This window comes from Meleagris gallopavo, chromosome 8, assembly GCF_000146605.3.
Source record: "Meleagris gallopavo isolate NT-WF06-2002-E0010 breed Aviagen turkey brand Nicholas breeding stock chromosome 8, Turkey_5.1, whole genome shotgun sequence".
Classification (NCBI taxonomy): domain Eukaryota; kingdom Metazoa; phylum Chordata; class Aves; order Galliformes; family Phasianidae; genus Meleagris; species Meleagris gallopavo.
The window spans coordinates 23,457,345-23,485,291 of NC_015018.2; the positions used below are offsets into that span (position 1 = coordinate 23,457,345).

Consider the following 27,947-nt stretch of genomic DNA (forward strand, 5'->3'; position numbering starts at 1 on the left):
AGAAGTGTGCCAATCTTCTTTAAAGCTTGAGGAATTCCGAGTTATTCCTTCAAAGAACTTGCAAGAGCATCATTAAGTGTGCATAACTGTGTGCTTGTATGATACACATCTACGTGGTGCTTATTGTGAGCAATCACAATGAGGTGTCCCAGCAAACTGATAATAACTGCTCAGCATCATTTTAACACAGGAGCTTGAACACAGCCCCTGGCTTGAGAAGAGCATAACCTCTGTGTTCTGGTAGAAGATGGTTTTTGTGTGGCTTTACAGACAGCTGTGCTGCCACAATGTGGGCAGTGTCAGAAGGGGAGGGTGGAGCTGCCTGATACTCCTTGCCAACTGTTGGTAAATGGTTATTTGAGGAGTAGTGCAGAACTTCATCCAAGGCATACAAATAGCAATGGCCCTCAGCTACTGACTGCCTCGTGGCTTCAAGAATGCAGCTGGAACTGAGTATTGCCATGTCTCTGTCTTACACTGAGTCTCAACCTTGAGAGAAATTTTTCTGCTGGCGTTTATCTAGTCTTTATAGTAAAGCTATTCTCTTTTGTGGAAAAGGCAAACTAAAGATAGAAACACAGCACAGACTTATCAAGAGCAACGAGTTTTGTTTTGTTTTGTTTTTTTGCTAGTGACAACTGTCTGCTGAAATCCATATCTAAATATTTGTTGTGACTTTTTTTTTAACAGGCTCAGAACAAAGAAACGAAAGTGCTGGCTGCTGCAAAGGTGATTGATACAAAATCAGAAGAAGAGCTTGAAGATTACATGGTAGAGATCGATATTTTGGCATCCTGTGACCATCCTAACATTGTTAAGCTCCTAGATGCCTTCTACTATGAAAACAATCTGTGGGTAGGTATTTTTCTTCTCTAAATACTTGCATTTGTTTCAAAAGAACATTGACATTATGTATTTTCCTGATTTTCTTGAAATACTACTTATCAATCACATTTCTTCTGGCTGTCTCTATTCAGATAACTGTACAGTTTCAAAACTAATTCATAAATTGTAAGTATGACTTTTAGGAAACTGTCACTGTAAAATGACCTACCCTGAGTTAGCAGTTTGAATCTAGAACTCAGAAATGAGCAGCTCATTTTGCTGTATGGGGAGAGTTCTCGGTGCTGATTTGTTACAGCAGGATTCAAATGTTAATTACATTTGCACAGTTCAGATTGAGACTCAGAATTTGCAGCTGTGAAATAAATAATAGGCTGAAAAGGTCAGCTTGGGATGTAAGTATTTTAGACACATACAAGTGGTTTTGTTGGTGCTTCCAGCAAGGAGAGTTCACCAGGACTTCAACAGTTATTATTTGACTGATATTTGCAGATGGAAGTGCAGTGGGTGTACGTGTGACTGCACCTCAGTTTTCTGCTGTGTCCTATGCACAGACTCACTTGAGCTGTTAAAATAATTTTTTTCTTCTGAATGGTTCAATGCAATAATTTTAAGTGCTTTGGGGATTATACTAAGAATACATGTCTCCTTAAAAGGAGTTTGTAATCCAAAAAGATACTCTGAAAGAAATGTAAGACTCCATGGAAATCTTCTTTTAATTACACTTTTCTTTTATGCATGGAAACAATTGAATTGCAATACCATGTTTCCTGGTAATTCTGATTAACTCTGTGAAGAGTTTGTGTAACCCAAATGTAGAGTAGAATGACATTGTATAACAGAGTGGAATAATGGAATGGAATAATTGGAATTATGAACAAATTTCAATGCAGAGAGGTGAGGATGAATGCAACTGTGCATAGAAGGAGAATGGGAAACTGAGTTAAAATAGACTTGCTGGCAGATTAAAGTTAGAAGGGAAATGAACAGTGTAAAATGAAATGATACATCTGTAATCACAAAGAAGATAGAGAGCTGTGAAAGTGTGAGAGAGAAAAGGCTCAGAGTGGTTTGCTCACCACTGTGATGTGGTACATAAATGGAACTTAATAGAGGGGGAAAAGAGAAAATGAAAGAGATTCGAACATGAAGTGTATGGTTTTGCATTCCAGCTTTAGAAACACCATTTCTGTACCAAAGGGACCTTTGTCAGGTTGTCAGATGAAACTTAAAATTGTACAGAGAAGAATTTTTCATATAGCATTTCCTAGGCTTTAATTACTTGGCAGTAGGAATTCAGAAGCATCAAGTCAGAGAATGGTTTGAAGAATTCAGAGAGTTACATTGCATAATACATATGTTAGTATCATATTAATTACAACAGTAATTTCAAGTGAGACGTCACATGAGTGATAAGAGTGTTATTGTGCAAGCTGTAATCTGAAGTTTCTTACTCTCTGAGCAGTTATGCTCTGATTCTAAAAAAGACTTCACAGGGGCTCGTTAGATTTCTGACCAAAATGCTCTTCAGCTGTCAGACTGAAAACTACAGTTTAATGTTCAGAGTTCAAATTAAGGAAGAAAAACACACGATGAAGATTGGGGTGGCACTCTTGGATGACCTCTTCTCATGTCCCTGCTCCTCATTCACTCTGTCTGCCCTTTTTTCTCCTTTGTTCTTTCATGTTCTACATGTTAGCAGAGTTTGTGCCCCCAAGCAGTGACAGTGCAGTTGATTTCTGTTTCACACATAAGCTTAGAACTCAAGACTGAGTTGCTGTGGTATTGTTAGATTCTGGGATAAAAGCATCGATGTGTTATAGAGAACAATGAAAATGGAGGAAAATTGAAATTATTCATTTTCCATCATTTTAAAGATTATTTGTCCAGGTTTTCATCTCACCTGAAGCAAATTAACAAGCGATAACATCTGCTGAAAAATCATGTAGCTCTTCTACTTGGACCATTCAATTGGAGATTATAGTATAAAAGTGCAGTACGATAACTGAGAAATGAGTTTGCAGAGATTATGAAAATCACGTTACTACTAGGATTCAAGCTGACCTTAATACTTTTTATTGTGGAATTTTATCTTTGGATTAATACTCTGAGGATCTCCAAGCGTTTTTCAAATAATTTACTTCAGCTTTGCAGCCCTACTGTTAGCTTGTTAATAGTATCAATATCTTGTAGAGGTTAGTGCAAAAATTGTCAAGGTCAAATAGTCTGAAGCTGTAGTCTCCCAGTAATGCTCCCTTAATCAACGCTTCAGCTCAGCAGAACTACTTAATTTGTAATTGATGTATTCTTTTGTTTATATACAGATCCTGATCGAATTTTGTGCAGGTGGAGCAGTAGATGCAGTAATGTTGGGTAAATAAGTTGTTTCAAATATTTAATTTCATAACATCTTTAAAACGATAATATTAAAGTATTTTAAGCACAGATTGTTGACAGACTGTTTTGAAATACAAATGTATATGTAATAGGTGTGATACACGTGTTGAATGTTGGGGTCCTTAGAAGTGTATTTACAACAGTATCTGTGGATGAATTCTGTGGTTAGATTAATTTTCTCTCATTTTTATATTGTTTGCTTATGTCTCAAAACCCACTTTAATGTCTCGGTCCTTGAAGTGAATGTGATGAGCTGTTTTCATATCCTCATGAAGCTCTCCTTCTGTTTTAACATGATCTATACTGATCCTTTTTCAGGATCCCGTTCTTCCCCTTCTCCAGTCATCCTCCAATTTACTTTGTGATAACTTTTTATTGTGCATCAATCCTAGTTAAGTTCTATGTGCTTAATCCTCCAATTAGTGCATGCTGATACCAGTAAGGAATCTGTTTAACATTTATGTGCATTGCAGAAAAGGTACCCAATCTCTGTACTCTGTGGCTTTTTCACAGTTCAGATAGGTAGGTGTACAGAGTTCATCATGAGGACGGGTTGATGAAGAGATGAAATTTTTGTTTCACTGGAATAATTGGGAATGTTGCTATTAACCCAAACAGAGCAATGTGGTGTTCAGAATCTGTCAGATTGATTTATTTTTTTGGACATATATGGTGGTTGCTATAAACAAATAACATAAAAATGCAAAAATTGTGTGTTTATTTCTGCCTCTTTCTTTTTCAGAGCTTGAAAGGCCATTAACAGAGCCGCAGATCAAAGTGGTGTGCAGGCAGACACTGGAAGCGTTGAACTACTTGCATGAAAATAAGATCATCCACAGAGATCTAAAAGCTGGCAATATTCTTTTCACATTGGATGGAGACATTAAACTAGGTAAGCATGTTACATATAAAACTTTCCTAGAACGTGGCATGCTTAATTATACGTTAATTTACCTTATTGTGGTAACTTCCTTTTTATAGTTTTAGTTTTGAAAATGAACATTCTTTGCAATACTGAAAAGGGGTACCTGGAAGTGTTTTCTGTTATTTTTATTTATAACAAGAGAATAAATTTAACTATCTCAGTTTTTCCAGTAGAAAAAAGATAGGAGTTGTCTGGATCCGTTAGGTTCAGGGCTGCGTACAGGCAGATAGCTATAAGCTATTAAGATGACAGCTAATTAAGAACCTGCCCAGCTAGATTATTGGTTCATATAGGTGTGTTTTTGCATGGATTTCCTTGCACAAGGTTATTCTTTGTACCTATAGTATTGAACGATTTCATTGCATAAGGGTATTATTTGTAGCTCTGATATTTAGCACATGCCTTTCTCTTCATCCACAAATGCTGCTGATCCTTTTGCTTTTTCTTGGAAGCCTGAAGATTTTAGTCATGGACTCATTCTCATGGGGCATGTTTATAAATATAATAGAATCACCCCCTTAATTTCCAAGTATTGCTGTATAAGACAAAAATCACAGTAAGCCTTATGTGACGGAGACATGAATTTCTGTTCATTTTAATTATGAGCTGGCTCTTCCTCATATGGACTGTAACTATTTTAAGCTTTTGTCAAACTTGGCTGTAACACAGCACTGTGCAGGCTGTCAAGATACTACTTTACAGTTCAGACCAGAGTTTTCCCCCATGTATATATTTAGTGATGTATTCAGGCTTGCTGATTAAGATTTATATAAAACATTTTAAACATTTTTCAAATCTAATTTACTTTCCTTTTCTGAAGCACAGCATCCCTTGAAAAAGCATTTTAGCCCTTTTAAGTTTTCTGTACTTCTTGTTTCAGGTACAGGCAGAAGTGGATAATTTCTTGCTTTATAAATACTTGAATGGGAAATGACTTTTTCTATTGCATGTGTGCTTCATTATTTCAGTATCCGTAGTCCCCTCAATATTTCTGGTTTTGCATTTGAACAGATAGCTCTCTTAATCCTTGTTTTTTTTTCCCCTCATAGAGCAAAATTAGGCTTCTCAAGTGTTGAGCCCATCGAGTCAATTGGTACTGATTAAAGACAGCAGCATATGGCTATTCTGTTCCTTTTCTATAATCTGTGTATTTTCATTAAGGAAAGTCACATCCACAATAAGCCTAAGTTTATATTTAAATGTCATCTCTTTCTTTTCTTTTTCTTTTTAACGTAAAACACACAGTGCTTTAAAGACAAATGACAGAGAAGAAAAAGTGAAACATAAAACCTCACTTCTGGAGAATTTAAATAACAAAATCAAAAATTGAATGATTATTTGAATTAATAAGAGAGTTAATTAGCTGTATCTGAGCAATACAGCCTTCCTATACTAGTCATTTTCTAATTAAAATAATTTAACATGCTTATTCTTATTGAAATACATGCCTCTGTCCTGCCACACACAGCTCAACGTTGGCATCACTTTTTTTTAGCAACAGAAAGTAAGATTTACTCAGTATCTTTTACTAGAAATACTATGAAACCTGAATGCCTGGGTAGGCAGTTATCAAAATGCAAGTACTTCTATTTCCCTTTGAATTTTCAGTGCAGCAGAATGCCTGCTTTGGAACATAAAACATCTGAAAAACAGCTGTAAAATTGAAAATATAATGTATTTCCACCTCTGAGTTAATAGTACTTTCTCATTCATTTTAAGCGGATTTCGGAGTATCAGCTAAGAACACAAGAACCATACAAAGAAGAGATTCTTTTATCGGAACACCATACTGGTAAGTGTGCTGTTCTGCTGCATTTTAGTTAGAACCAATATCCTAATATTGCCTTTGTTGTTAATGCCATAATGCCATAAGCTTGAGAGAGCGTAAATGTATTAAGAGCAGAATCTGCTGCTTAAAAATGCTGCAATAAATTCAGATTGTTTAGAACCTTTTCCATAAGATTAGAGCGCATTTTCTAATCTGGTACTTCATTCCTCTGTTTGCAGGATGGCTCCAGAAGTAGTAATGTGTGAGACATCTAAAGACAGGCCTTACGATTACAAGGCTGACATTTGGTCTCTTGGCATTACTTTAATTGAAATGGCTCAAATAGAGCCACCTCACCATGAATTGAATCCAATGCGAGTGCTCCTGAAAATAGCAAAATCTGATCCACCTACATTAGCACAGCCTTCTAAATGGTTTGTATTTCATTTCCTACCCTCGTTTGTAGAACTTGACCGTAAGGCAATGTGTGACTTAACTTCTGTTCAGAGACACAGCACTGCTGAACTTTATGGTACTTGCTTTATGTATAAAGCCAGGTACATTTTCTATATATACTCTGTGTGTTTCATTTGTTTATAATCTGATACAGCGGGGACTATGGTGACTTTGTTGTAGTTTTAAACAGAAGACTTAATACTGAAATATTACAGAATATGAGGACTTGCCAGTTTTGCATTAAAATATATGAAAAATAGCCTTTTACAAATGCAGTTCAGGACCATCTCAAAATTGGGAAACAAGAGAGTTAAGTATTTTTATACTGAGAAGACATAAAAAAGCTGTTATCTACTTGATGACTGTGATATCCTTGTGAGATTCAGTTAATGGTATAGCAGATGGGTTGTATTGTAAATTCAGAGCCAAAAGTAAACTCTTCTATAAATAGAAGAATGTATTTAAGATGACATGAGCCACATTGGTCTTTCCATCCATATACTGTCTTTGTCTAAATCAATAGAAGGAACTGAAGTTGTAGTGTAGGTGCACACGAAAGCAAAAAAAATGTTTCACTATGCACTGATCTCATGTCAAGACGAAAGAAAAGACACTGCTGGTTTGTTTTGTTGTAGGTCATCGGATTTTAAAGACTTTCTGAAGAAATGTTTGGAAAAGAATGTAGATTTGAGGTGGAGTGCAACCCAACTCCTACAGGTATGAGGAATTAATTCTTCAGAACTGTTGTTTGAAGACAAACATTTTATATTCGTTTAAAAGCAGAGTAACTATTTAAATATATTCAGGTGTTTGAGGTATTTGTATACTATGATTTCAATACTGTTGGAAGATATTTTTCAGTAAAACCTGATGAAATAAAACAAAGTGCAGATCAAATTCTCTGTTTACATGTTTGGATGAGTTGTAATTAATTACTTTGCATAAGTATTTAAATTATACTTTGATGCTTCTAATGGGTAGGGCTGATACTTACGTAAGTAGTCATTTGCTGACAGGTGTTCGAAAAGCTTTAGTGCTCGGCTGCCTCCTGTAATGCTGTCACTGCAGAATAGCTCAACAGAAGTAGATGTGAGCAGGTGCATTTGATTCTGTTTAACGTCAGCACACATTTACTTTATCCGGAATACATCTGACATGTTGAATAGGTTTAAGGAGAAGGGCCAATCAGAGAAAGAAGATTAAGATGGTAGGAGTAGGAGAAGAGCGGGTATCTGCTTTCCCTTAAAGAAAAATGCAGAATTCTATGTTCTTGTTAGGGAAAAACATTACAAAGGAAAAACCCATTTTTTTCTAAAAAGTATTTCTAGATAAAACTTCCCAGGACATAATTTTACTGTGGAACTGAAAAGAAATGAAAACCATTTCCAGGAAAAATAACCTTTTAAAAAATCTTTCTACTTTTATTCTTTGGACTATGAAAAAGGTTAGTAGAAATGAATAATGTGTGTTTTTAGCATTTTTGTTAGACTTCTTACACAGTCTATTTGATTACAAATGTTTTGAATTTAAAACTTGAGCAGAAAGAAATAAAACAGTTATGATTAATGTTAAAATTAATGTGAGTTTTAAAGTTTGAGAGAATCAGTAATGTTTCTCTGAAGCTGATATTTCTTTTAAGATGTATTTTTCAAATTGTGTACAGTGAGGTTAGCACTTAATGATGAGCTTTTTTTTTTTTTTTTATTACTTTCACAAGCATCCATTTGTTACTGTTACTTCCAATAAGCCAATAAGAGAATTGATTGCAGAAGCTAAGGCAGAAGTTACGGAAGAAGTGGAAGATGGTAAAGATGAGGATGAAGAAGAGGAAACAGACAATTCTCTGGTCAGTTTGAAATTTAGTTGTTTAAATATACAGATAGTTTCAATCACCAATTTTCTATGGAGTTCTCAATTTTCTGATGTTCTACCCAACTTTCACTTCAAGTCATCTAAGCGTTACAGCATAAACATAAGATACCTTATTACAAAACAGTCAGTGCTTTCAAAATTAGTTTGCTCTTAAGCTCATTAAGAACTAATAATGAAGTCTGTTGCCTTCATTTATTTTTACATGTATATGCAGTGTAGAATGTTTATGTATAAAATGTTTAAGTCTAAATGACTAGATGAATAAAAAACATATTTGTATATTTCATATGATGCTTAAACCAAGAAGGAAAGTGTGCAAGTGTAATACAGCAAGCTAAGTATGACTGTCAAAAAAAAAAAAATAACCCAAAGTCAAGGAAACAAATTTACCTAGAGGAGATTGTATCTGTGTGTTTTTAAAGCTGCTTAAGAGTCCTACAGCAGATTCAGTTTGTTGGAGCACAAAGCCCCGACGTTCAGTTCTGTGGTGGCAGGCTGCAGTGTACATGTAGTGGCTCTCTGGTACAACTGATTCAAGCACTGTCAGCTCTGACGGTGACCAGTACTGCTAGTGGCTGCCATTACCAGCACAAGAAGTACACCTCCATTCTCTCCTCATACCTCACTGAACCGCTTGTGTTCCCTGGCCTCCATAGCACTTTCACCCCAAGAAAATCTCCAGCAGTGTGTGTTCTCACCAGCTTTCTCCAGGACTTATTCTCAGTCCCCTGGAGCATCACCCACCACCTCCATCAGCTGATTAGCAGTTAAGCTATCGATCACCAGATGAGTTGGGGGTGAAGGTCACCATGCAACTCAAAGAAGTTGCACAGTAACTTAAGCAATTGTGTCTCGGTGCTGTGGACTACTTGAGAATGGTTCCTGGCCCAGCCTAGGGAGCTGTGACGTAGATACATTTACTGTACTGCATTTGTTTTAAAAACTGCTTGGAGAACACTAAGCTTCTAGAATGACACAAACAGAAGGGTCTGTTACATGCACTTTTAGATTAAAAAGTTGTTTTCTTCCTGCTTAGGGAAGCTGTCAGGCGTAGGACGTGTATGGTCGTAGCCATGCTTGGTACAATAGCTAGCCTAGTACATTCCCACTGGCAAATCAAAAGCCTGATCTGGAAATTACAGGGTTCTAGCAGTAAGTACAGCCAGAGGTAATCACTTTGAACAGTGGAAGAGCAATTATGGTTAAAATGATTCTTCATGGTATATTCTTTTTTACATCTGTATGTAATCTCATAATCATTCAGATTTCAGCAACAGCAATTTCTACAGTTATGTAACTGTTTCTATTCCAGTGCAGTAACACTACTTACTCAGCTGTGCTGGAAGTTTTCACCATTTTAATGGAGCTTTACTGTGATTTAAAAGACAAAAAGTGTTTCTATCAAAGAACAAAAGGAGAGATGATATATTTGATGAAGCGGAAGGGATTCTTAGTATTGAATTTTATCAGTTCTACACTAATTAAAACTGTGTTAGTCCTTCCTACCAAACTGACCCAAAGACGTGTTTTTCAAATCTGGATGTAGATGGGACTACCAGGGAAAATAAAGGATAAAATAAGGAGCAATGGGATTGCATAAAGACTCCTGAGGATTCCGTGAAGTCTGCTGCCTGGCAGTAGACTGACTGTGATCCCTTTTCTTCAATCACAGTATATTTTATTAAATTCTGAGGAATGGGAGAGCATTTTCGGGAAATGTTCTGTTCAGAGCCCAGCTACAGTTCAGGCATTTGTCCTCTGGTAACACCTAATGAAGTGCTCTCAAACTATAGCATTCAAGTAATGTTTTCTGTAAACACAATGTATTCATCTCTTTGGATATTCTTCAATAGAACTGTGCTTTAAGTAAATTTGAAGTGATTAAATATCTTTCTTCCTTTAATTTTTCAGCAGTTACCTGCAGACAAGCGTGCATCTTCTGACCTTAGTATTGCCAGCTCTGAAGAGGATAAGCTCTCACAGAATGCCTCTGTTCTGGAATCACTTTCTGAGAAAACAGAAAGTAATGCAATTGAGGAGAAAAGCAACACTATATTTCCAGATGGTAAAACAATTGAAGATGACTCTCAGGACATTAAAGTTAGGAAAACAGCTGAAAGCATACCTGATGTTGTTGGTGGTGATATCAAAGTGCAGAATGGTTCTGTGCCAACTGGTGAAGTTGAGGAAGGCAAAATATTGCCAGCTGAAAAGAATACAGAAAGTCCGGAAGCAACAGCTGAAGATGCAGAACCTCAGAAAGGAAGGAAAGAACTTGATGCAGTAACAATATCAGAAATAAAGGATGAACACAACTTAAAAACGGAGAAAGAAAATGACATAGGAAATGAACAAAGAGAGGAAAATGAACTGAAAGTAGTTCCTAGAGTTGATGACAGTGTAGAAACTGGAGAAGCCGTTTCTGAGGAAACTGGTGAAAAAGAAGAGGAAATCAGAATAGATCTCCCAGAGAGTGAAAATGAAAAGGTCACTGCAGAAAATATCATAGAGCAAAAGGAAGATGAAGACGAAGCTCAGAAAGAGACAATAACAGATGTCACTACAGACTCTGTACCTAGTGCTGAGGATAAAGTGTCAGATGAAGAAAAGGAACTCATAAAGCATGGAATTGAAAACATTAAGGAGATAGGTGGTATTGCTGAAACACAGATCAGCGATGGGGATAAAATACCTGAGACGTCGGATAAGCCAGTGGAAAGTCAGGCTAAGCAGGTCCTTGAGATAATCAGCTCTGAAGAAACTCTATCAGAAAGCCAAGATAAAGAGATCAAAGTGGAGGAGAAGCTGGCAGAAAGTGAAAATGAGAATATCTGTAAAATAAGTAGCATGGAGGAAATGGAGAGCAAAGACTCTGGAGAAGATGATGTAGGCCAGAAGGCAAAACAGGACAAGCCTGAGGAGATTTCTCATAAAATGGTGGATGAACAGACTGAGATGGACCAGAATCCAGAAGAGCACGGAGCTGAGAATATCCAGGAAAACAATATCCGAATGGGCAAAGAGCAACCAGAAGTTTCTTCTGATAAAATAATGAAGAACAAGCTTCAAGACACTACCAGCAAACAAGCTGATGACTCTGAACTCACTCCAGTTCCCAGTATTAGTATTAGCACTGAAGAAAATAATGGGAAGGTCAAAATAGATAATCAAGACAGTACTGAAACGTTACAGCAGCTAGAATCTGAGAACCTGAAGGAAAATGATGCAGATTCAGGCACGGGTTCTACTGCAGATAACAGCAGCATTGATTTGAACTTGTCAATTTCTAGTTTCCTCAGTAAAAACAAGGAGACAGGATCAATATCTTTACAGGTAAGTATAAGCAACATTTTTAATATAAAATCCCATGCGAATCCTGTATGAATACTAAATGGAATACTAAATGCAATACTAAAACCATCTCCAAGTTTGACATTTGTAACTAAGAAAACAGACTGAAAAACTTCTATGGCTGTGTGGAATATAGAAAAGTGTGTGAATGGGGATGTTCTGCATTATGCATTCAGTGCATGTCTGGGTTTTGTGCAACCAAGCTAGTAGCTACAGAACTGCTCATTATCTCCTTAATTTGTTTTATGGTTGTATTCTAATAAAACAAAGTATATGTAACAAAGTTTAACTATTAAACACAAAGATTTGTGCACAGCTATAATTCAGAGCTAATATTAGAGAATACTGGTTTGGTGCCTTACCCTGCTCAGAATCCCTGCTTTACCAGGACAAATCTCTTTCAGTGTCTGAATCTCATGTTGAATTCCTGTCACTTCCATCTTATATTTCTGTTTAGATTTAAAAGATCTAAGGCAGACCATCTTGAGTTTGTGAATGCCAGACACTGCTCCTTTGTACCGTATTGCAGCAGTAATGCTGGGATGAATGAGCTCATTTGGATAAAGCACATTTCAGAATATGAACCTGACTTATATCTTTATACTGATCTGATTATAGCCACACTAAGATAGTAACTGTGTAATCATGAGTTTGAAATAAAACAACAACAAACAAACAAAGGACAACTTGAAATAGCTGTGCTATCACAACTTCAATGCGTTAGCGGTAGCCTTAACAAAATGGAGGCAAAGTTTCAGCTGGGGTCTCTTTTGTCGGGTAATGAAACAACAGCAGCCCTGAAAAGTGGGAATTACTCTCATTCTGTCAGCAAGGTCCTCATCACGTGAGTACTGGCTGCCGTCCTGTAAGAATTAAAATCAAAACCAACCAAAACAACAGCGTGTTGCTAATTGCATTTATTTCCAAAGCGCAGGTGAGCAGATCAGTAAAACAGCGCTGGGTTTCAGTGTTGATTTTCTCAATTAGATTCCTTTATTGCTGACTGAGAAAAATTATAGGCAAAAGCAGGCAGTAATTGTGACTCTTCAGCTCTTGAAAATCAAACTGAGTCTGTTTTGGTCAGGGCTTATCAGTTATTTTTTCCTCTGAATGGCAATTTGGATAACCAATAATCAGTTTTCCTTTGAGTAAAGAATGTTTCATTTCGTGACAATTTTTCAAGTTCTCACTAAGTAAATCAGGTACTTGATAAGCAAGATGCCCTGATTGCTATACAGGATGCCTCCATACAAACACTGAAATAATTTAATATTAAGATAATTAAAAAAAAAAGAAAAAAGAAAAAAAAAAAAGGAAGAGTGAATACAGCTTAAATACAGACCAATTTCCCTATGCTTTATTCAGGAAACCAGGAGACAGAAGAAAACTTTAAAGAAAACTCGGAAGTTTGTTGTTGATGGAGTAGAAGTGAGTGTAACAACATCCAAAATAGTTACTGAAAATGACTCCAAAAGTGAAGAAATGAGATTTCTGCGGTAAGCTTTTCCAAAAGTAAATTTTGCAAGAGATTACAGTGTCTTGAACGTAACAGTTGTTTTTTGTCATATTTGAGGACTTGTGTTTTTTTTCTGTCCATAGAAATAAATGCAAACTGTTTCTCAATGAGAGGATTCAAAACTAGCTTTACTGGATCTAAGTTGTCAGTGCTTTTTCTTTTGTAATTTTCTTCTGTTTTCCTGTCAATATGAACTGTTTCTTTTATTTTTAGGCGTCAGGAGCTGAGAGAACTGAGGCTTCTTCAGAAAGAGGAGCAGAGAGCCCAACAGCAGCTCAGCAATAAGCTCCTGCAACAGCGGGAACAGATGTACAGGCGTTTTGAACAGGAAATGACAGTGAGTTTTTGAATTTTGGTGCCCTTACAATGTGTCATCTTGACAGTCGGCAGAATGCTAGTAGCAACAATATAGGCATTTCCTTCTATGATGGCTATGGTTCAGTCATCATTCTTGCTAATAACGGCAACGGGTTTGCATTACGGGGTCCTTAGCTCATATGCTAGAACGTACTGCCTGCCAGCTGTGCTTTTTTGTTGTCTTAACAGAGTAAGAAGCGGCAGTACGACCAAGAAATAGAGAATCTGGAGAAGCAACAGAAGCAGACAATAGAGCGCTTGGAGCAGGAGCACACAAATCGGTTACGAGATGAAGCGAAGCGCATCAAAGCAGAGCAGGAGAAAGAGCTGTCCAAATTCCAGAACATGCTGAAGAACAAGAAGAAGGAGGTAAGAGGCAAGGATGGTTGTACGGAAAACAAAGAGTATGGCCACAGCAAATGGTTGAGGTTAGGTCTCCCAAAACCCTGTGTGCTGTTATCTGAAGTGTCAGTTATGTTGGTTCTGTTCTTTAACTCCTAAGAGAGAGCTAAGAGAAGAAAATCTGATGGTCTAAAATCTTTTCCAGTTAATTTCATGTGTGTTGTAGAGCTTAGGCAAAGTGACGCTGACACCTCATGCTGTTAATTTATTTGCATTCGAATAAGAGGAGTGGTGTACCTTTGTGTATTTAGTATCATAGAAGTTGCCTTATTTCATTCTCAGATAATTTTTGTTGTGCTTGTTTGTATATAAATGTCTCCAGTGTTTGCTCTTAGACTTCCAGAGATTTCTTTAAAAAAAAAAAAACTGTACTGCCCGTACTTTTGCATAGAATGATCCCATAGTACAAAAGTGTATAGAAAAAAAAAAATGTTGTGTTTAGTGTGAACTGTATGCTTGTAAATAACCATTTTCTTCTTTTTGTGGAACCTCTTGCATTTTTGAGTCTCTTTCTGTTTACTGGTGATTGGGTCCTACATGGGAAAGCGGGAAGAATTTTATATATTGCTCTGAGCTAAAAGCAATTCTTTCACAGAAACAGGAATAGCATGTGGTGATTTGGACTCTGTTTTCTGATGATGCTTCCAGTATTAAACAAACAGACATTTGTTTCTGGCTGTAGGGCTTTGTATTTACAGCTTAAGAGGGCGAACTAGAGTTTGAAGGAAAACGCAGCTGGTGCTCTAAGCTACCCGTGCTACATTGAGGTGTGTGCAGTGTTCATTTTTTGAATTCTTACAATTTAAAAAAACAAAACAAAACAACAGCAAAAGCAAACAAAACCCACAACAAAACGACCATCAGCAAAGTAACGGATTCATGTGCATATTAGCCTGATTAGCCAGGTTATATTTCTTCTATTCCTGTCTCAAACTGAAACCGTTTCATTCCAGCATGTGTACCGAAAACTTTCTTAAAAACAATTAGTCATTGGTGGTTTTTGCTTTTAAATTCTTCTGAACATTTACAACCACTTAATATTTTTTCTATGATCATTGTTAAGACTTGCCCTGCATAGATGTTGTTTGTGGTTGTGATGCTTAACAAGAGCATCTTATAAATTCATGTTCTGGATAGTGTCAGAAATGGCTCTCTTTACTGAGGACTTATTTAAGCTTCCAACAATTTTTCACAGCTTTACTGTGAAATAATCATACTCTGCAGTCCCTTTTACAGTAGTGCTTCAAGAAAATACCACTTTTGCAAGTGGTGTTTTTCTCAACTATTGCCTATTCTAGCTGCTGCATGAAAAAGCAAGCAACTGCCATTTCTGAGAGCACCAGACAGCATGTGCATGCAAAAAGAAGCTGTTATACACCTCCTTCCTGCACTGGCATACCTAAAGCATGCATTGCTCTGTCTCTTTTCACTAAGCTCTTTTCACTAAACTAACATCCCTGCCACTGAAGTATTGCACGCTTTCCAGTATACCTCTAGTGCTTGATCTGCACATCTTATGTTCACAATAATGCTTGCTGCGGAGAAAGTGTTCTTTTTGCCACCTTCTGCATGCTTATATACACTGTAGGTTTTTTGTGAAGTGGAGAAAGCACCAAAAGAGCTGAGAAAAGAGCTCCTGAAACGCAAGAAAGAGGAGCTTGCACAAAGCCAGCATGCTCAGGTAACAGCGGCAGCTTCAAGCTACTAAAATACAAAAGGCAGCAGTATTTGCACAGCTCCATAATTTCACTTGTTGTTGTTGAGTGAATATGAAACTTAACTCAGACTAACTCTATGTATGCTCTTTCTTCAAATACTTCCCTATCACTTCCCATACAGTATAGTGTGTAGAAATGCAGGAGCAGTGACTTCCAGGTTTGTGCTGTTAAGCGTAACATTATGTATGGTGTGTCAGAAAACTGTATTTTACTATGACAAGTTCCACTGCAGTGCTTTTATGTGCTGTGAGTACTTCCACAGGTCCATCAAATTATAAAAGAAGTTATTTTTTGAGTAATATAATCACAGAGGTGGAAAACACATAGGATCTGTAAGCACAAGGCATCATTCTAAGCAGCACAATAGATTATCACAGATCACAGAATGATTGGGCCGGAGGGCATCCTAAGGGCTGTTCAGTTCCACCCCCTGCCATGAGCTGGGTGCCCTCTCCAGATCAGGGCCCAGGGCCCCATCCAACCCAGCTTTGGGCAGCTCCAGTGATGGGGCACCCAGCGCTCTGGGCAGCAGTGCCAGCACCTCACCTCCCTGTGGGGCAGAGAGTATTTGATCTAAATCTCCCCTTCTTTTTGTTTGTCCTATCACTACATGCCCTTGTGAAAAGTCTCCTTCTAAAAGATTAGGTCAAATGAGTTTATATAATGCCTAAACACAGGTGAATGGAAACTAGAAGATATTGTAGCTTCATGCCTTCAAATTTGCTGCCTTTACGTGAGCTGTCTGGAAAGGGGCTTGCTAATATTTCAGAATGTGTTTGTGGTGGCCATAGCCTGTACAAGAGCAAATTTGCCCACAACAGAGCAGTTTTGGATCGAGTAACTTAGATTAAATGTTCATGTGAGTGACTTGGCAGAAAATAACAGCAACGTTGTTTGATTACATGTCCTGTTCAGGAGGGGATTTCCCGGCATAGAATTTGATTGAGTTGCAGCACTCTCCATGCTGAGGATTTGTGTCTCTGATGTTGTTAAGGAAACAATTCAGGAACTGAATGTTTGCAATGTTTGTGATGACTTTGTTTCCTTTGCTGGTTTCAGTTTGTTGAAGAAAGTTTTAAAGGTGGAAGATCCTTACTTGGAATGGTGCAGTAGTAGACAAAGTGCAAATGTTCCATTTTAATATCCAAAAATTCTCTGTGTCTATTTTGTTCCATTAGCCTTGAGGTTTTAAATGTATATTATTGACACACAGCAGAGACTCGCTGCTTCTTTTTTTTTTTTTAAGACCAGCACTATATTTCATTGTATTCTGACATAGGAAGTACATTGTGTCCCACAGGGCGTTGCTCAGGTTATGATTCAGTCTTTTCAGTTGTCTTCATGTACGCTTTTCAACGCACAAATGCAGGATGTAAGTCCCGAAATACAAACCAAGAAGTTTTATTTCCCTAATGTTCCAGATGTTTTCTCTTCTCTTTTTGCTCATATGTGCTGATCAGTTTCACTGCTGCCTCCAAACAAGTTAGCACAAATAACTACACTATATATAATAAAAGGACAGCATCGCTAACTCTGGGCAGAGCACTCAAGTTTCTCACAAAGGTGATACAGTAATGTTCTCAGGTGTTTATTTGTTCAGCACATGTGAGAAACACTTGTGTGACTTGAATGCTGTGTGTGCAGTGAAATTTTGGACTGTAAAGATCCTGGTTTAAGATACTGGGCAAAACCAAGCAGTGATTTTAAAGAGGCAAACTGGCTTTTGCACCATCCAGCATGTTTCTGGGTAAGATCTATGATCTTTGTTGCATGACTGCTTTCTGAGATTGCCAGGTTTACCTCAGTGCTAACAATTAGCAAGGATTTTTTGTGTGTGTTTTGAGGGTTTTTTTAATGTGTTCTAGGTAGATATGGAAGCAATATTTAAATGATTGACAGTAAATCCCCAGCATAACTTTTTTGACTGTGACTATACTAGAACAGCTCTGCACTTTCCAGATAAAAAAAGATTACTAGGAGATCAAACATAGTATTAATTCTGTGCCTGCTTGCTCAAAATCAACTTTTAGTTTTCTCCTTTTCCAACTAGAAAGGGAAACACAACAGTTTTTCCATCAGTTCATATATTTGATTAGGAATGCCTGATGTCATTCACAAACCTGGCCTCCCAGTCTGTTTTGTACCCTCAGCTCTGCTCCTTTCTGAACTTGCAGCAACTTATTCCACCTCTGGTTTTCTGTTGTCTGTGTAAGCTTAACTCTGCTGCCCACTGGGAGACACGAAAGACTTGTCTATTTCTCGGTAACGTTGCATGAAAATGAAGACCAAGATTCTCCTGGTCATAATACAAAGTATTTTTAATTCACATGTAGTTCTGCATGTTGCTGATGGCTCTTAGCAAGGCTCAGTAAAAAGAGAACAGATCACTAGCTCAGGAGGCCCTTGCAGTGTTCACCTGCAGTATTTTCAGCCTCACGCCATCTCCCATCCAGCAAGCCATCTTTAACTTCACTGTGTGTAACAGCAAATGCCTCAGCTGCCTGTTTTGGCTCAGAAAGACACTGCCATCGTGGGTTTTTTTAACCTTTAAGTCCTAGTAGAAACATCTGCATTAATTTCTTGAAGTGTGTGTTGTGTGCATGCCTGTGTGCTGGCAGATGTGGTCTGAGGTTGGGTTTTCTTGATAGTTGCAAAGAAGAAATTCAGTGGTATGTTCTTGCAGTGTGGACTATTACTATTCTCTGTTCTTCGTGATGTGATGCAGAGCCTGAGGTACCTTGGACAATGGGAAGGTGCAGGAGATACACAGACTGCATCACGCAGAGGCAAATCATTTGTGAGCATCCAGGTCAGCTCTGGCATGCTGAGCGCAGTAGTGCTGCAGAGTGCAATTCCCACAAAAGCCATTGGGTGTCTTCTTTGCAGTGTCACAGGACCTCAAACCTCAGTCAGTATCTTTGCATTCATGAAGTGATAAACAACTTGACATTGAGACGCAATTCTGAAACTAACACATAAATAACTTGGCTTTACCTAATAATTCAAAGCAAAAAAAAAATAATCATAAATGCTTCTGTTTTCTTACACCCACAAATCCATAACCGTTGATACAACTGAGATCAACTATATGTTCAGCATGCTTGTCTTTGCTACCTTTAAACTGCAGCTTTTTTAGAGGAGAGATGGAATGAATTGTAGGTTATTGGTTAGTCTGTTGTCCTTGGTCTTATTTCTGAAAGTATAATTAAATATTAAGCATTCTCTTGTCTACTCTATATGTAGAAAATTCAACAGATAATTCTGTAGCTGAGGCACGTTAGCTCAAATCTCTGTAGCTGAACTTGTTTTCGTGTATCGTTCTCTCATTCTGAGAGAATTGGGAATTTCATTCAAATGCCACGTGGCTGGAAGTACAATATTTAATTCATTGCTTTTCACCAGGAGCAGGAGTTTGTACAGAAGCAGCAACAAGAACTGGATGCATCTCTGAAGAAAATTATTCAGCAGCAAAAGACAGAACTAGCCACTATTGAACGAGATTGCCTCAACAGCAAACAGCAGCTCATGAGAGGTCAGTCTTTCCTTACAGGTAGATATTTGTGCTGCATTTCAATAAAACGATAATAGGGAATAATCTGCTTATAGAATAGCACTGCTCTTAAAATGTGATTGTAGGCCACTTGTAAACATACACTTGCAGGTGGGTTAGAAAGGATTGTGTTGTACTTTCTAAACCTGCCTTCTCTCTGCAGCTCGCGAAGCTGCCATCTGGGAGCTGGAGGAGCGACATCTACAAGAGAAACACCAGCTCCTCAAACAGCAACTGAAGGATCAGTACTTCATGCAGAGGCATCAGCTGCTTAAGAGGCATGAAAAGGTCAGTGTTGACTTTGACACTTTCTTCTGTGTAATATAATCTCCTTCTTTTCTTTTTTTTTTTTAATCAGTCTCTGTGGAAGCTGTTTGCTTAGGCAATACCCACGTGGGTATTTCCATGCTGCATAGATTCTGTACTTCTGTTGGAATAAAGATAAACCTTGATCTTGCTTCACTAACAGTAGTACATTGAAGTATGAGGAGTCCTATTTTTACCTTTTGATTCCTTTAAAAAAGAAATCCACAAAATAACAACAAAACCACCACCATCCTTTTGCTATTCAAAATAACAAATAGTGCTTGTGCATAAAAATTAATAGAGTTTTGGCTTGTGGTTAAATAAATCTAATCATTAGTAAATCGTCCTGGAATTCAATGAGCAGAATGAGAAACTAGATGAGCTTTGGGCCAAGAAATCTGTCTCTGTGTAGCTAAATCCTGTAAAAGCTCAGAAGGCAACACATTTACTACAAGGCATTTAACTTTTTTCTAATAGAATATACTAAATAAAGCAGTACAGTTCTTGGAAATCTAAACCCAATACAGAGAAAGACAATAGGATTTCCTTGGTCACTGGATCAGAATTGGCTTCCACTGCAAACTGACCTCTATGTATTTGGGCATTTGTATTTTAATCCCCATAATGGCTGCTGCTTTCATTGCAATAGTGGAAGTTCAGTTCTACAGAAGCTTCTTCTCTTGAATAGCACAGACACTTTAAAAAATACAATTCAGGAGTTGAGCAACCATGGGTAAAGTGTATCTGTCTGTCTTCAAACATTAAAGAATTTTCTATGGGTTGAGCATGATCCAGAGCTCTCTGGAATTAAAGGAAGACCTCATCCGCCCCTTTGGTATCATAAGGGCAGAGTCTCATTTCTCAGACAACATGTGCATTGATGAGAAGAGATGCTCTAATGTAAGAGGTATTCTGCAACATTTCCATGTGGTTAATGTTTTAGGAAACAGAACAAATGCAGAGATACAACCAGCGCCTTATTGAAGAGCTAAAGAACAAGCAAACTCAGGAAAGAGCCAGACTGCCTAAGATCCAGCGAAGTGAAGCAAAGACTCGAATGGCTATGTTTAAGAAAAGTTTAAGAATTAATTCATTAGCCTCTCCAGATCAAGATCGTGAAAAGATTAAGCAGGTAATTAACAAAAATGATCTTAATGGTGTAAATGCTTGATGTGACATAAACACAGATGTGATCATGGGACAGAATGCACTCTACAAGCCTGCAGGTGGTACAGAACTAGGTTGATGTATGGATGTCTGCTGCCGTTCAGAAGGACCAGTCAAGCTGGAGAAGGGGGCAGACATGATCCTCATGAAGTTCAACCAAGTCCTCCACCTCATGGCCATTAAAAATATGTAAATATTTTAGAATCATTCAATTCAGTAATACTCTATGCCGTATGTATTCGTCCTGTCACATACAGTTTATCTATTCAGATAAATTGTTGTCTCTAGGGGCATAATCTAAATTGTTTTTTCAATTGTAGTTTGCAATCCAAGAAGAAAAGAGACAGAAAAATGAGAGACTGGCGCAGCATCAGAAACATGAAAATCAAATGCGGGACCTTCAGTTGCAGTGTGAAGCAAACATCAGAGAACTGCATCAGCTACAGGTTAAAAATAGATGATAGTAGATAGACATCCAGTGGGAAGATTTTGCTTTGCATGTGTCTGTTACTAACCTGAAACATTTTTTCCTGTATTTTTCCTCACGTGAATTCTTTCAATTTTGCTTTCAAAGGCCTGCAGTGTACTATTTAACCAGACTCAGAAACTTGCATTACTAAGAAATCATTTTATGCCCAAGAAGATCATGAGCCATAAGCAAATGATCACTCTCAGACTATTTACCAAGTTCCTAGTGCTGTTCTGTGTAGGCAACATCTCCTTTTAACCTGCTCTTGCTCAAATGTCAATAATCACAACAGAGGTAGGCAGCACCAGGCACTGCCCACAAGACATTCAAAGCAATACAAATCTTTTAGTGGCCAAGGAAGCTAGATTTACTGATCACTTTTCTTGCCTCCTGTGAATGCCCCCTGGCTGTGCTAGTAATATACCTCAGTAAAACCCCAAATACTGTGGGAACTTGTATGAGACTCAGCTCAAGTAAAATTGAGCAGATTAGGGCTGCTCTGAGCCTCCAACCAAGAGAAGTTGGCCCTTAGCTGCCAAGTGCTTTTTATTCCTGGTTGTTTTTTTTTCTTTTTTTCATACTCTGCATCAGACCCAGTAGGGCCTGCAGCTATAGAAACGAGAAGGGTTTTAGGGGCTGCAATTACCAGCTGCTCTTAATACAAAGATTTGATGCAGCCAAATACTTAACTATTAACTTGCCATGCTTCAAAGTTTCCTCTGTAAGTTAAGCAAATGCGTGTACAATTTAAAGAATGTGAAGCTGGTGTGTGATTTGATGACCTTTCTCGTTACAGGGTGTTCTGAGGCTGCTTCAGTGCAAGCACCTCTCTCTCTCTAGACCCCATTTGTTAGGCTCAGCTCCATAGCACTGACAGTTGAAATTCTCAGCTCCTATGCTGCAAATCCTGCTTCGTTTCCAATGTCATTAATTTTAATAAATTAAAAACTTTCTTTAGGAAGCAAAGCAGAAATGCTGCATGACCTCGGATAGCACTATTAGGCTGTAAACTCAGCGCTGACTAACGCTGTCAGCTGCTCCTTTAGTGCCAGTCAATGGTGTGGATTTACAAGTATTTCTTATCTCAATTGGTTCTGATGGAAAGATCAGCTTTTGATAATGCAACCTCGTAACATACTTTTATCTTGTAATTATGTACGTCAGTGTTTACACAGAATAAGCTAATTAAAAAGAATTAGGACAACATATGTCACTGTACCAACATTGAGTTGTCTAATCTGAATTAGTTTTATAAGGATTATCTTCATCTTGTTTTAAGAATGAAAAATGCCATCTACTGGTTGAACACGAGACTCAGAAGCTCAAAGAACTAGATGAAGAGCACAGCCAAGAACTGAAGGAATGGAGAGAGAAACTGAGACCAAGAAAAAAGGTAAATTGGAGCAGTCACGAGTCAGAAAATAAGGAATTGTTAAATCGTGCAAATGCGGACCTTACAAAAAATAACGCAGAGGAAAACTAAGCAACTGTACAAAACTGCCACAGTTCACTGTGTAATGAAAGAAGCTGAAATATGTGCAATAAAGAAGGCATGCATGTTATCAGGCTCTTACTGTGTTCATTTTGCAGGGCACGAGTATGTATTTCCATATAAAACAGCTGAAGTAAATCTGGTTTAGGAATGTATTTCAGCGGCCATAGGATATTACAATTGAGAGCTCAGTAACAAAGAGAGTGGTTGTGGTAGTTGATTTTTTTTTATTTTTTTTTTTAATTTCAAACTGGAAAGCTCCAGAGTTTCACACAACTTAAAGAATAACCTACAGGCAGATGATGTTGGTTCTTATGTTGCTGGGACTTGGTAGTTTTGCAATCTGATAATTGTAGGTGACTTTTTGCAATGGTGCGTGCAGTTACATTGCATCAGACTGGCAGCAGTGTAATAGGCTGTTTGTGTTTTGCTTTTATTCCTCTGACAATCCGATTTTGTTCTTAGACGCTGGAAGAAGAATTTGCCAGAAAACTGCAGGAACAGGAAGTTTTCTTTAAAATGACTGGAGAATCTGAATGCCTTAACCCTTCAACACAAAGCCGGATTTCCAAATTCTACCCAATCCCCAGCCTTCACTCAACTGGGTCGTAACTCTGGGAACTGCTGCAGGTTTTTCATATTTGGAATTCTTCGTTTCTTCATCCTTGTCGTCTAATGTGATCTAACTGCAGTGTGCATTAAAGGACCTGGCACTTTTTGTTTTCTGTGGAGACAATCAGTGTCATGATCACTTTTTTTTTTTTTTCTTTTAAACTTCTTTGAATGGAAGAAAGGAGAAAAGGAGTTGCTGCATAATGGTAATGTGACGTCCTGCAGATGTTTCAAGAATACGTGTTTTTTTTTAATCTCGGTCTCAAAGTAAGTTATCTATGGTTTTGACTTTAAGAAAGTAAGTCTAGAACGAGAATTATAATATTTCTTATCACAAAAAAATGTTTATGTGAATTTTTAAACGGTGTAATATTAGTTCTGCTACTGTGTTTTCAAGTCTCATTTCTACACAAGAGAATTCCAGGACTGAAACTGCCCTGAGGGGTTTAAAATGTTACAGTCTTGAGCAGTGTTCTCAGAGCAAGGACTGAAGCAGATTACTCAGAGCATGCCAATAACCAAAAAATGAACCCTTGTGCTTACATGATTGGTAACAGTGAAAGCCTTTGCAACTTTTTTAAAAGAGAAACCTCTGGCATAAATTAAATTGAGCTGATCTCCATTGTGCGTTTTGTCCATTAGTTCCATAATGAAATGGGGTGCTAGTTTAATAAAGACAGTGCCTGAAACACTTTGGTATGCTAATCCTGGTGACAGGGTGGTGTTTTGTCATTTAAAAACAAAACAAATACTCCATTGCATTGCTGTTACTGTACAAAACAGAAGATTTCTTGCTGCTACTGCCATTTTTGTTGTAAATCCTCACCCTAAAATATTTTGCACTAAAATACATAAAGGTGAAAGAAATGCTAACTTTAAAATACATGATTTATTAATTTCCTTATTTCCAACCTATTACAGGTGATTTTTTCTACAAATGGAAAACCTGTAGAATGTATTTTTTAGAAAGCAATGTGCAAAATGCACGTGGTCTCTCTAACTGTACCTGTAAAGGGTAGAGTCATCTTTCTGTTCTCACCAAAGCCTGTTTGTTTAAACTCCATCAGAGCATGGAGGTGGGTGGTCATTTTTACAGGTAACCATAGCAGAGTCTTGATTTGATTGCAAGTGTTAAGAGTTGGTTGTTTTGTTGTTGTTGCTTTAGTCATTTTATTTTATAGAAAGATTTAAGTTAAATATATAGACAAAATTCTTAATGAAGCTGAGTTTTTTGTTGTTGGTTTTGTTGTTGTTTTTTTTTGCTTTTGTGTTGCCACATACTAACATAGATGGTTTTTATTTTTCAAGTTTATAGATGTACAATAAGTTATTTACCTGACTGATCTGCAGTGAAAAAAGTCTGAAATGTTTCTTATATAGCTGGTAGGGAAATAAGTGTGTTAGGTCACTTTTACTGCACTCCTTTTGGTGGCAGTCATATCGAGACAGTACTGTAAGCTGTACTTTGGTATGCCGTGTGAAATTTGTAAAATAGTATTTACTTTGTTATTTGAGGCCTAACTTCCTATTCTCTTTGGGCATCAACTGTAACATTTGTTTTGCTAGCTCGCATTAAATGTGAAGCTGGTGAACGTGATATGGTGTTCATTTCGTGGGAACAGCACTGATGCATGTGAATGAACTCTTAGGTTAACATAGGATTTGAATCAGATACGGTTGAAAACTTGGATGCTGAAATCTTTGGATGCTGAAGCTATACTTTCTCAATGAAGACACTTAACATTTACAGCACAGTATCAACAGTTGGAAAATGCATGTTTTAATTTAAATTTTGTAACTTTTGATAGCATAATTACTTTATTAGCTAGCCCTAATTTCCGACATTTTATTATATAAAAGTGTATTGTGTACCATTGTAAATTCACATACCGTATCTCTAGAACGTTATCTATTGCAAAATGCAGTGTTCTTTAAGTTGTTTCTTCTGTAGGGTGAAATATGTCTCCGGCCTTCACTTTCTAAGCTCCGCTGTCATAAATTGACTTACTAAAATCAGCAGGTAATCTTCATCTCTGTATTTAAGAATTTGTTTGCAGTTCTGTATGCGGTAGGCTCAGTGACTTATCTGAGGAGTAGACGTGGCAAGCAGGTCTCCCATTCTGGGTTCTCTCTGCCTTTATCATCATTAAATTCTCAGAAAAATGTTAATCTTTTTACACTGCTGGCAGTCTCAGTGATAACTTGTTAATGGTGTAGCAGTTACCTCTGTCTAAATCTTTAATTTGAAGATCCTTTTCATACAAGCTCCTGCAATCTGATCTCAAGTGTAAATTGTACAAACAAATAACAGTTCTGTGGTGAAGGGAGGGACTGAATGTAGTGATTGCAGCTTTATTGAGTCCTTGGTGAGGGCTGGAGTTGGAGGGCAGTTGCAGTCTTGTGAACTGTGCTGGGATTGGATGTCTGGTGTGAAAATACATTTATTCTGGGATAACAGGAGCTAACTTAGGTACTTACACACTTAGATTGATAAAGTTGTTGCCAGTATTGTGCAATGTAAAAGAGGAGGTGTATGCTATTATGTCAATGTCAGAAAATCCAGTTCAAGTGAATTTAGCCTCACATAGGCCTGGCAGAGCTCTTCTGAGATATGAAATCCAATCTCTCTACTATCATATCACATAATCCCTTTAATAACCTTCAGAAGTTCAGTCTCAAAGGAAATTGGGTGTATTTTCCTTAGTCAGAACAACGTACTTGCTTGCTGAGTTCTTGGCACATCTTGTTTTTCCTACAGGCCCTTCAGAAGACGAGCAAATATTGATTTGTGATCAACTTTGTTTTACTACACTGGCTGCTCTGAAAGTAATGCCTGTCATTAATTTCCATGGAAACTACAAGAGCTACAGCTCTATTTGATAAAGCAAATTCTCAGATACAATGTACTATTTTTCAATATAGTCACCCCCATTAGCTTCATTTACACCAGCAATGACCAAGAGCCTGCATGCCATGCTTGTAAAAAAATAAAAATAAAAATAAATCTACATGGCTGCCCACAACAGGGCTTGTCTTCCCTGTTGCTGGTGCCACTGCTGAAATGCACCACCTCACTGTGCTCACATCCACTGTTTGGTCTCCATGAATGTCACTGGGTGCCAATTTTTCTGTAAGGAGGAACTCAGTGACACACTTTTGCTTCACCCACTCTTCCACATCAGATCCATTCTCTCAGACTGCCCCTCTGCTGCCATCCGTCACATGGCAATAAACTGTAATGGAATATTGGTGGGAAGATTTAACTTCTACTGCCATCCCACCAACAACCACCTCTGACATCATGGAGCAACATAATAAAATAGGAGGCATTACTTTGAGAGCAGCTCTTGTACCTCATAGCTGGGAAAATGAATAATGGCAATCAAGTGCATGCAGTACAATGCAGTGTAGTGGTTGTCCTCTTGTATTTACAACTGATTAAAAAAAAGTTGGCCATCTTCTTGGCAAGCTCATGGCCTCTGATAGATTCAGACTTCACAATTTTTCTTCTTCATCATTAAATTAGCTTTCTTGGGATGAGGCCTTGTAAATACAGGAGTTGGTGGCTATGCCCCAAAATCAAGCCATGTTTCTGAGAGTATTGGCTGAACTCTGACAGCTTTGGGCCCTAGCAGCCTCTTCCAGGGCCTGATGATCCTCTGGTGAGGAACCTTTCCCTGGTACTCAACCTGACTCTTCCCAACACAGATCTGTGTAGTTTCCCCATTTACTGGAGTTCAGCTGTTTGTGGCATCCTATAATTCTCTGCCAATGCAGTCCTTAGCATTTGCAATCCCGTCATTTTACTTCATGATCTGTATTTCTGGATCTCAGAAAAACTTCCTTATGTTGATGTGTCCACACATGTTCCTGTTCCCTGACTTCTAATAGCAGCTTCATATCAGATTCAGAATAATGCTTGGTGAAAATTAACCTTAATTCCCAGACAAGCTGAGGATGCTCTGGACATTTCTCAGTCTTACAAAAGATGAGAACAGGTAAAGGGAAGGAAAAAGAAACTTCATAGCATTTGTCTAGCTAGGAAGGGGATATTGTTTGCAGACCTTTTAGTTCTCTATCCCCTTCCTCTCACCTCAGTCCTCATCCTTTCTGCAACTTTCTGTAACTACTGCACTACTGAAAGGGCAGCTGGGGACTCTGGAGAAAGGAGAAGAGCTCTTAAGTAAAATGTGCTTAAAACCACCTATTTCCACTCTGGTGAAAGCAGAAGGGAGGTACTGAGCCCTAAGATGCTCTCATTTCCCAAAATCTCTTCCAGTTTCCATGCTAGGTAGAGCCTCTTTCTTATGGATTATCAGCTAGGCTGAGAATGGTGGAAAGAACAGAAGCCAGAAGGAGAGAGCTGCTGAACTGTCATACCCTCAGTCTGTAAGAAAGCCAAGCAGAGTGCTGTTGTGTAATAAAACCTCAAAATCCTGGGCAGCTCCAAGCTCATGTTGTACCAGAAGTTTGTTGAATGTTTTGTGTTAACAAACCAAGTCATTTTGCCTTACAGGAAGCAACCAAAAATCATGAGCCAGATGAATAATTGGCAAAGGATCTCTGTATCTTTAGCTCATGGAAATGAACTTGCAGTAGCAGCCATACAACAGTTTTGGTTGTTTTTTTCTGTTGTTCTTGTTTTTAAAATTAATTTGATTTCATGGCTTTCTGTAGAATATTGTAATAATTCTGCTGTAAATACAATAAAAATCACAATTTGCTGAGATGGTCTCTGTTTTCTTT

The 27,947-nt window shown here is 37.8% G+C and overlaps 1 protein-coding gene across 4 annotated transcripts; it reads left to right on the forward strand.

Annotated features, from left to right (window-relative positions):
- The first annotated feature begins 668 nt into the window (after positions 1–668).
- SLK (STE20 like kinase) lies at positions 669–27,928 on the forward strand. 4 transcript variants are annotated; one of them, XM_031554498.1, is made up of 18 exons: positions 669–855; positions 3,168–3,216; positions 3,983–4,132; positions 5,885–5,957; positions 6,173–6,367; positions 7,025–7,106; positions 8,107–8,235; positions 10,173–11,594; positions 12,978–13,108; positions 13,342–13,465; positions 13,675–13,854; positions 15,476–15,568; positions 19,008–19,137; positions 19,319–19,443; positions 20,405–20,593; positions 20,949–21,074; positions 22,377–22,490; positions 23,055–27,928. In XM_031554498.1, the coding sequence occupies exons 1-18, from the start codon at positions 769–771 to the stop codon at positions 23,199–23,201; spliced, it is 3,546 nt and encodes a 1,181-aa protein (XP_031410358.1). In that variant the 5' UTR covers positions 669–768; the 3' UTR covers positions 23,202–27,928. The 4 variants fall into 4 exon arrangements, with proteins under 4 accessions (XP_031410358.1, XP_031410359.1, XP_031410360.1 ...); XM_031554499.1 differs by having other exon boundaries at positions 10,176–11,594; XM_031554500.1 differs by lacking the exon at positions 15,476–15,568 and having other exon boundaries at positions 670–855.
- Positions 27,929–27,947: the final 19 nt, after the last annotated feature.

Excerpts from the sequence above, each read along its gene's own strand:
- SLK (XM_031554498.1), top strand. The coding sequence starts at position 769 with ATGGTAGAGATCGATATTTTGGCATCCTGTGACCATCCTAACATTGTT. Across the intron at positions 6,368-7,024 it reads TTAGCACAGCCTTCTAAATG|GTCATCGGATTTTAAAGACT; the intron begins GTTTGTATTTCA and ends GTTTTGTTGTAG. Across the intron at positions 13,109-13,341 it reads GAAGAAATGAGATTTCTGCG|GCGTCAGGAGCTGAGAGAAC; the intron begins GTAAGCTTTTCC and ends TTTTATTTTTAG.